This window comes from Lampetra planeri, chromosome 12 (assembly GCF_965212315.1).
Source record: "Lampetra planeri chromosome 12, kcLamPlan1.2.h2, whole genome shotgun sequence".
In the NCBI taxonomy this organism is placed as follows: domain Eukaryota; kingdom Metazoa; phylum Chordata; class Hyperoartia; order Petromyzontiformes; family Petromyzontidae; genus Lampetra; species Lampetra planeri.
In genome coordinates this window covers 2,316,404-2,326,266 of record NC_136118.1, presented here as the reverse complement: position 1 = coordinate 2,326,266, position 9,863 = coordinate 2,316,404, and the positions used below count along the sequence as shown (strand labels likewise).

The 9,863-nt window shown below is 50.7% G+C and overlaps 1 protein-coding gene across 1 annotated transcript; it reads right to left on the bottom strand.

The window, feature by feature from the left end:
• Positions 1-2,596: 2,596 nt before the first annotated feature.
• On the bottom strand, positions 2,597-6,998 carry LOC144721510 (trypsin inhibitor ClTI-1-like). Its single transcript, XM_078599179.1, has 4 exons — positions 6,761-6,998; positions 4,338-4,381; positions 3,687-3,793; positions 2,597-2,918 (listed from the first exon to the last, which is right to left on the bottom strand). The coding sequence occupies exons 1-4, from the start codon at positions 6,813-6,815 to the stop codon at positions 2,873-2,875; spliced, it is 252 nt and encodes an 83-aa protein (XP_078455305.1). The 5' UTR covers positions 6,816-6,998; the 3' UTR covers positions 2,597-2,872.
• Between the last annotated feature and the right edge of the window lie 2,865 nt (positions 6,999-9,863).

Below are 9,863 nucleotides of genomic sequence, written 5' to 3'. Positions count from 1 at the left end.
TACGGTCAATGAGAGTGAATTACTTGAGAGCCCCACTCATTCCAAGTGGTTATCACAAGTCAATGCTGTCAGCCACGTTTATAAAACGGAACTGCGAAAAGTCTCCGCCACCCCAGGTGGTAGCCGCAAGTGAAATATCTGGCCCTGGGCTCTGGGGCTATGAGCGTGCTGTGCGTTCAATGCCCTCGCGTTTCGCACCGAGAGCAACGCACTCGCGGGGCTTCTGGCAGGGTCAAGCGAGGAAGGTCATCGTCCTAAAAGCCCACGGCAAGAAAATGGCACTCACCGGATGTTCCCAAACGCCGCTCGCTGAGCACTCGGTGCAATTGGCAACATTGTACAATCGTCGTCAGTGATCGCTTTGAGATGCAGCTGCGTTTAAGCGCCTAATGAATTAAAATCCTCACACCGAGCATCACTTTAATCAAAACTATTTCCGTCATATATATGTTAATACCTAAACATCAAACATTCATAATACTTGTGTAGATGTCATGGCAGTTTGTGTCGTGGTCAGGAAATACGGGTGCCTGTTGACTGCTGTTTGTATGGCAGTGCAGTGGGAAGTTGCCAGCGTTGACGAGGTGATGTTGGCGAGGATCTACACACGAGGTAATGTTGCCGAGGACCCATACTGGTGGTGGCAATGGGGTGGAGCTGACCGTGGTGGTGGTGGCAGTCAACGACGGTTGTGGAGACAGTGTTAGTCGATGGCTGCGACGATGGTTGAGGTGGTGGTGGTTGGAGTGGTAGGGATAGTGGCAGTTGTGTAACCCAAATGTAACACAGACCATGTGCAGTACGCGCCCCAGATGTTGGATTGTCGGGGCCGAGGACACGACTGAGATGGGTTCACCGCTCCCACTCAGTGGAAAATTAGTTTCTGCAACTATATCATCGGCCATGATCTATCCACTGCTGAATCTACATTCACGGTCTATGATCAGTGTATTCAATCTAAGATTTGAAGTTTTCGTAACTGCAGGGATCCATACTCTTTGGTTATTTCGGTAAAGTCACGTGGGTATAAAATAAAATAAATTAAATCACGACGTTTCGATAGCAACACAAGCAATCATCATCAGGTGGGAAAACCACAGCAAGAATTTGTTTTGCTGTGGGTTTCCCACCTGATGATGATTGCTTGTGTTGCTATCGAAACGTGATTTATTTAATTTTATACCTACGATCAGTGTTGTGAAAAAACCTAAAGCGTCTCCCGACGACACTCGTCTCTATTGCCCTCAGCCAGTGGAGGAAATTCCACAATCCTATGGCAGAGGCTAGCCTCTCGACTGAACGACCACTGTTGATTCCCCACAACGTGGTATCTATTTTATTCACCCTTGATAAGATGATGAGTTGAGTCGCCTCTCACCCCTCAATGATGTGCGGTGCGTTTTAAATGTCTACAAGTGGAGGTATGTGCTCAGTGAATTAAACAGTAAACTTAGATTATTGCAAATAAATCAGTACGAATAAACAATAATAGGAACAATCATCAGCTTATACAAACGCCGGAAAGTTGGGTGCATAGTTTCCCGATGGAGTACAAGTGTAAAGTAAGACGGAATCTTAGACAGATATCGCCAGGTCGCTCCTGAAAAAGAGCTGTATAGCACAGTGGGCCTTACCTGGTAAAATAAAATAAAAAAAGTTTTAGTTTAGTTTCAGCTACACACCAACATAACCTGTGCGTCTCGGGCCATTCCACGTGAATTAAGCTTTGTCACTGACAAAGAGGAATACTTTCAATTTATTCTCAATGGTGCGGCCCGTAACACTGCAAATACATCACAAAGTTAACATCACATCCCCGACGCTAAAGGACAACAACAGCAGACTTTGACTGCGGTCACCGATCTCAAACGCTGGAGCACAGAAACAGCACTGCCCGCTTCCATTACTCGGAGAGTTACAGGGGGGTTTGTGTGCCGGTCCGTGGGCATCATTGCGGGTCTATCACTCTCCTTGCGAGTCGACAACCCCAACTGTGGCACGCACAACAATGCTCCTGCCCGCATCGAGCATTCACTGGCAGCGGTGTTTCAGATATTCACCAGGTTCACCACTCACCAACTGCAACATGAGCGCATCAACATTGCCCATCCGACTTCCCAACGTACGAAAGATGAAATGCGTTTATGTACGAGCAACGTCACGGTAATGCTACCAGAGCGCAATAGCGGCATGCCTGGCGGTAACTTTAAATTCATAATTTTTTTCTTATTATTAAGCTTAGTGGAGGTTGGACAAGCCTCGTACACACAGCCGAGGTATGTAGCTCCAAGATAAGAGCCGTTTGCTTTGGGTCGATGTCTTCGTTAATGAGTGCATTTATTTTAAATAATAAAATAAATACGCAAATATTTTGCATAATGCGTGATATAACTTTGCGTCGCACATCTAACAGAGGGTGAGTTGGGGGTGTGGGGGTCAGTGCCTAGAAGCATCTGCCAGTTCACCGGCAATGGTTCAAACAAAGCCCGACTGCTGATGAGACATTAAATGTCGAAACCGGTCCAGAGTTTTGCTTGTGTTGAACCAATTCTGTTGAAATGTTGCGCTCCCAGAAGGAAGAGCCGCATGGCCGACGTGATGTGTAAAACATTTTTATTTGTTTATGTGGAGACACAGCTAAGGGCTTATTTGTTTTTGTTATATTCTATATCCACAATCGTCAGATGCACATACACGGTACTATTGTGAGGTTACATTCACGTAATAATGTCAACTATAATAAGACAAATATAACGTCGACGATCGGCTCTGGCAGAAGGCGGTTTCGGCCGATGCAGGACGCTGATCTCCACGATGGCTCCTCCGACCCCGGATCTTGCCAGGATTAGGGTTTGAATCCGGGTCGCTGCGTTCAACACAGCCCCTCGTGTGCCATGGTCACCTTGGTAGAGTACAGCCTGCGCAGAGAGAGAGGTCACGAGGTCAGGAACGCCTTGGGGTGTCAAGACGTCTGCGTCTATCGCATCCACTAAGGGCAAATTATTAAGCTAAATGATCAATCTATATATTTTTTTATTTTAGCAGGTAAGATGCACGGAGCTATACAGCTCTTTTTCAAAAGCGACCTGGCCACAAATGATAGGCAAATGAGGTGGCTTATCATATGGGTATTGAAAGCAGCCAAATACGCATGTTTATAAATGTGGAGATAAAAATCGGAGGACCCGGAGAAAAATCCACGCGATCATAGGGAAAACATGCAAGCTCCAAATATACAGGCGTCGGGGTCGAACCCATGCCCTCCTGTATACCAGGCGAGGTAGTTAACATCTCGTTACCGCGGCACTCTTATAACCCCAGCCCACCAGAATGTTAAACCAGTACCATGTTTACGCTGTGCTGCGTGTGTATGTACACAGGGAGCCCGCCCCAACCCCCGCTTATTTGGGGCCCAGAAAACGATCTGTAAACCATACACGACTCTCCGTCTTCCTTTTGTGGCCTTCTCTGCCCATCTCCGTCCCACTGGGTTTGCCTCGCTCCACCTGCCCCCAGATCTCTGCGTTCGACGCTCTCCATCGCTGCCTGTGGTTCTCCACCTGTCTGAGTGACACGCCCTGGGCTCTGCGTTCGGTCAATATTCATGGTGGGACCGAAAAATGTCCACGTCGCTGCCCCCCTTCCCACGCACCTCCCCCCATCTGGCCCGCGAGCCCCGCACGCACCAGTTCATGTAGCAGAGCATGCAGCTGTTGGGGTAGGTCTTCCCGTCCGTGCCGCACACGGGGAGGTAGTTCCGCGTGCAGCGTCGTGAGTAACGCTCGCAGTCCAACTGAGCACCCGAGGAAGACAACAGCAACACCGACGACGATGAACGCGACAGTCACACCGACGGCAGCAACGACTCGTGGCACGACGATGAGCGCGGAGAAGGGCGAACACAGCGACCATTAGGCATTATACATGATGATGTTATGACGTTATGATGGTGGTTGATGATGGCAGTAATAATGATGGTGTCCAAGGGATCTTCAGCTAAAATGAGCACTGAGGGCTGGTGTTCATCTCGCGTCTACAGCCCTGAGCCATTGGTGGAAATCTCCACATTCCTTTGCCAGGTGTCTGTACCTCAAATTGATACCAAGTTTATCGACCCTGGGATGATGGCATGATTAATCCCCCCACCGCCCCAAACAGGAATTGAAACTCACAACCTTCTGACGCGAGCCGATCTCTCTACCCGGCCGGATATTGTTGACCATTATATGATGGTGATTAATCGCAGTGACGATGACATTGATGATGATCCTGAAGGATAACGCCGGAGTTGATGATTATGACCGACGGTGGTGGGCAGATTTGGCAGGAGCCCATACCTCCTGCGTCGTTCCTGGAACCTCGTTCTGGGAGGCAGCGAAATCTGTAGTCAGACGGACAGACATGTCACACGGGCACAACAAGAGAGTCAAGCAGACAGACAGACAGGCACGCATGACCTACAGACACACACACACAGAGGCATTACATAGATGCATAGACAGGAATTGCACAGATAAGGCGAGCATGATATACGCACAGTGGTGACAAAGACATACACGCTTAGAATCAGAATACTCGTCAGAATCTGTATTTAGACTCGAGGAATCCGGTGAGCCATGAAGCTCTTATTCACAGATGTCCCAGTTGGGGCACGGGGTCAGAATGTTACATTTAGGCACGCCAGGCACAGCGGTGAACTGGTCCTGGGCTTCTCCCCCTGAGTCAACTCAGCCTCTAATGAATGCCTGGTGCGGTGTGTAAACGTTAGCACAGGGAAGGCAAAGGCGGCCAGGCTTGGTGCTGTCCACACCACCCTCTCGTGTGCTGTACCGTTCTTCATAGGTGCTCATAAACAGCAGGGATTTATAACAAACGGCAGTCTAAACACACTATTACTTCATCCTGTCTCATTGGTCTGGCCCAAGTCCCCTTCCTCTCCCCCCACAACCCCATCTTTTCTTGTTGTATGCGGTTTGTTAAAACTGGAGAGATAAATCAAACTAATACTTGAAAGAGCCAGTCACCATAACAGATTATACTAACATGATATTTGTTGGTTCGCATGTAATCCCATACGCACAGTTGTGAAGAGCACTTCAAGTGTCTAGCGCAGGGGTCGGCGACCTGCGGCTCCGAAGTGTTTCGTGACATAATGTATGTACGTATGTTTGCGTGTGTATGTACGTGTGTATGTGTGTGTATGTAAGTGTGTATGTATGGGTGTGTGGGGAGCGGTCGTGTAGCGGTTAGCGTGCTGCATCACGAACCTGGCGACTAGGGTTCGATTGTCGCTCACGGCCAACACCAGTGACGAATATCTGAACCGGTCCTGGGCCTCCCCTCTACGGCCCGGGTGCCGTCAAGGGATTGCTCCCTGTTGGTCAACCACGTTATATATGCTGATGATCTGGTGATTGCTGCTCACTCATAGGAGGAGTTGGAGGTGCTGCTGCTGAACCTGGAGCGGGCCACCAAGAGGTGGGGCCTTACCATCAGCCCCACGAAAACTAAGCACCTGCCCGGGTATTTTGTGCCATCAAACATTCCACCCCCACAACTCCCAATTGTTGATGGGGAAGTTCTCTAGAGAGAGTGGAGAGTTTTCCATACATGGGCAGTGTCCTCATGACCGGCTCGGGTTTGACAGCAGAGGTATCGCTCTGAATCAGTCGAGCGACTGCGTAACACACGAAGCTTCGGGTCTTCTCGGCCACGGTCATGCCCTCCCTTCTTCCCTCTCGATGCTTCCCAAACGTGGACCCCCCCCCCCCCCCCCCCATGCTACATCTTCGCCAGATAGAAACATCCATCCTGAGTTTAACTAGGCTGGATTGTGTGAGAAGCTCACAAATCCTTGAAAGATCTGAAAGAAAGTCCAATCGGTGAGCTCCTCCGGCAGGCAAGTCTGCGTTGGCTGGGTCATGTAGCCCGCATGCCCAGACACCGCATGCCGAAACAGCTTTTGTTGAGCCGGATCGAGGGGGCTCAACGTGACGTCTCTGCCACTGAGTGGCGAATGGCGGTTGTTGTGTTCGTGTGTGTGGGGAGCGGAAATGTAGTGGTTAGCGCGCCGCGCTACGAAACCAGCGTCCCGAGTTCGATTCCCGCTAATGGCCAACACCAGTGACGATCATCTGAATCGGTCCTAGGTCGACTCAGCCTCAAATTCGTACATGTTGCGGTGTGTAAACTTGAGTACGTAGTGCGGTGCGTTAACCACTGCACTACCGCTCCCCAGACACACACACAAGCACGCGAGAGCGTACAATACAAAACATGAATTGTAGAAACACCACCTCGAACAACACACATTCACGGCACACGCGGCCACACCGCGAGGTGGATTATCACATCGCAAGGATTGTGAGATGTGGTGGCGGCTGGTGGCTTGGGGAAGACGCTTCCATCCAGCAGTGGATGGACCATGCCTGCTGATGGCGACACAGTCGGGCAGAGACGCACCGTAGCACTGGGTGTGACGTAAGTGTGACTACACATCACGATCCACATCAACCAGCACGAACTTGTCCCGGCAGAAGGAAACACGTGTTTATTACATAAACCAGACACAAGTCACACGCCTGTCTCGTTTCGACCTCCAAGTCAACACACACACTTACTGCCTCGGGCAAGCGCTGTGTTAGCGAGCGCCTATTAAGGCAGGCACGTGAACATTAGTACAGGTCGTGTGTTACACTCTGCCTGCGTTGTGTCCGAGTGGTGTTGGGGGTGGGGGTGTAAACAAAGTCTGTGTACGTACCCAGGCACACGGACAGCATAACCAGCAGCAGGAGCAGGTAGCCTCGGAGAGCCATGGCGAAGCAGAGACGCACGCGCAGAGAATCCACGGGGAGGTTCGTCACTGAGAGATCCACTAGGAGATAGCAGGGGACAGACACTGGGTGCTGGGCAGGAGACAAACACCTCGTGCCTTTATACGCGCGCCAGGGGGTGGAGCAGAGGGAGACGCGATGGGGTTGGTGGTTGTGATGATGGTGCTGGTGGTTGTGATTATGACGACGCGCGGAGAGGAATGCGATGTTTAATGTTCCACTCCTCGGCTCCTCTGGCATCTGAAAAAAATGCCTGCTCGGTCTGGTGAAGGAGGGGGGGCGGACCCAGAGACCCAATCAATCTCCTTCCCTGGAGATGGGAAATCTGGCGACTTCAATTCCTCCGAAACAAAGGGCAGAGGACCGAGCGTGTCCATCTGTGAAGATTCGGGCACAATCTGCGTGGTGCCCCCCAGTGGTTGTGAAACTGCAATTGGGCCCCGCAGTTTCCAGAGGGTCCCAGGTGCCGGATTACGAATAGAGGGGAGGTAGGGAATGGGAGGGAGGGAATGGGAGGGAGGGAATGGGAGGGAGGGAATGGGAGGGAGGGAATGGGAGGGAGGGAATAGGAGGGAGGGAATAGGAGGGAGGGAATGGGAGGGAGGGAATGGGAGGGAGGGAATGGGAGGGAGGGAGGTGATGTGATGGGAGGAAGGGGAGGGAAGGATATTTAATTATTTGTACCAGAACCTATGCCAAACCACGCTACGCCTACTGCTCCGTGTCAAAACAAATTTCATAACTTTTAATCCTCAAATTTTTCACGCGTTGTACCCGAGCACTGTTTTATCGTAGTCTTCCGTGTGCATTTTAATACGCGAGTCCTGTTTAACTACTCTCGTAGTGCTTTAAACGTGAAATTGCTGGCTTTGAACCTGTCCGTGTTCTTGTATTTGTTGTGGTTCGAGACCGAGGTCTCCCTTACAAAAGAAGCGTTTAATAATAATAATTTACATTTATCGGTAAGGTGCCTTCCACTCATGTCTCAACGCGCCTTGTTTAGTCTCAATAGGATCTCACCTGGTTTTAAACAAAGCCTTCAGTACATCAAGACGATCACCAGAGCATGTTGTCTTTGTCTACACAGCTGTATCTCGGGTAGTAAGTGTGAAGATGTGTTTGTTGGGAATTGTGCATTCATATAATGATGATGTGTAAATACAACTACCTCATCAACATACTCACTATCTTGACTTAAAACTTTCGTGACTGCAGGAATGAATATTCTTGGGTTCTTTCCATAAAGTCACGTAGATAGAAAAATAATAATAAAAAATGAAGTGAATAAAAAATACAAATAAAATAATAAACAACAAAAACACTAATGTAAACTGTCGCCTGTTTTTTAACCTCGGTGAGTGTACTGGCAGTCTATCATGTAAACTGTAGCCTGGTTCAAAGAATACTCACAATCGCCATACCGCACACCACCACCACCACCAAACCACACCCCACCATCGCAATACCACACACTACCAAAGATAAAGATCCCCCCGTATAACCTTAACAGACTGTAGGGGCAATGCTGTTAAGGAGCACCTATGAAGGCCGACACGCACACGAGGGGGTAGGTGGCGAGCATCACGCCCGACCGCCTTTGTCTCCCCAGTGGCGATGTTTACACACCGCACCAGGTACTCATTCGAGGCTGATTCGACCGAGGGGGAGGCCCAGGACCGGTTCAAATAATCATCACTGATGGTTGGCCGTGAGCGGGAATCGAACTCAGCTCACCGGGTTCGGAGCGCAGCGCACTGGACGTTACGCTACCGTGCCTCCGCCATTCGCCACTAGGTAACGGTGACGTCACTACGGCGCCTGTGCCAGGCCAGGTGCACTTTGAGGCTGCCACGTGAAGTGTCAAAGGCTCGCTAACAAGAGCCCTCGGGACAGACCGACCGGGTTCCATGGGTTGGCTGATTGAGATGACCGGTAGATGCACCAAGCTGTATCTCCTACTGTGCCAACTTGCTTTATTTTATCGGCCCGGCGCTCCGCTCGTTGTTGTGAGCGTCGCTCATCTGCCCTCCGTTGTTGCTGGAGGGCGACTGCCTCCAACTGCCCAGCAGCACCCTACACCACTACAACCACAAACACCGCAAAACCACGCGACGTACTAGCACCAATACCGTCATTACGGCGCATGTGCCAGGCCAGGTGCACTTTGAGGCCACGACCTAGTTTTGTGGTGATGATGGTGTTGGTGCTGACCAACACCATCATCACCACAAAACTACACACACCCATCATCAACATCACCACCACCACAACAACAACCGCTATCAGGAGAATTCACGTGACAAATAAACCACAATCACTACCATCGATATCATCAACGCCACCATCAACAACAAAGCCTTAGCAGGCTGTTGGGGCAAGTGTTGTTAGCGAGACACATATGAAGGCCGACACGCCGGGCCGGATAGAGGCACGGGGCTTTAGGGGCTGCAAGTCCAGGGGCCTCCGCCAGCTGGAGGGCCTCCAGAGATGAAGTGAAAAGTTGTTTAATTTGTGAATGCTGAATTTTATTCGTTGTTAGCCTTGTAAAAATACCATTTTATTTTTCTTTAACTTTGTTTTCCTTTTGGAAATATTACTGGGGAGCTCACAGTACCCTGTAGCCCAGGTGGCCTACAAAATCTTAATCCGTCTCTGCCGACACGGCGCACGAGGCGATGGATGGCCAGGGCCACACCCGGCCGCCTTTGTCTCCCTAGTGGCGATGTTTACACACCGCACCAAGTACTAGTTTGAGGTTGAGTCGACCTAGGGAGGTCCAGGACCGGTTCACTACCGCTTTCCTCAACACCACCACCAACCACCACCACCACAATCACCATCGTTTTCATCAAATTCATCCTCTGGACGGGATCCCCCTGGGACGGGGCACAGGGAACTGGGGCAGAAGCGGGCAGTGGTCACCAGGGGAAGCAGAGCGGGTGGTGGCGGCGGGGGCACGGGACCAGGATGGGGGGTGGTGGGTGGAGGGGGGACCCCACCGTCACCACCACCACCCCCTCCCCTCCACCT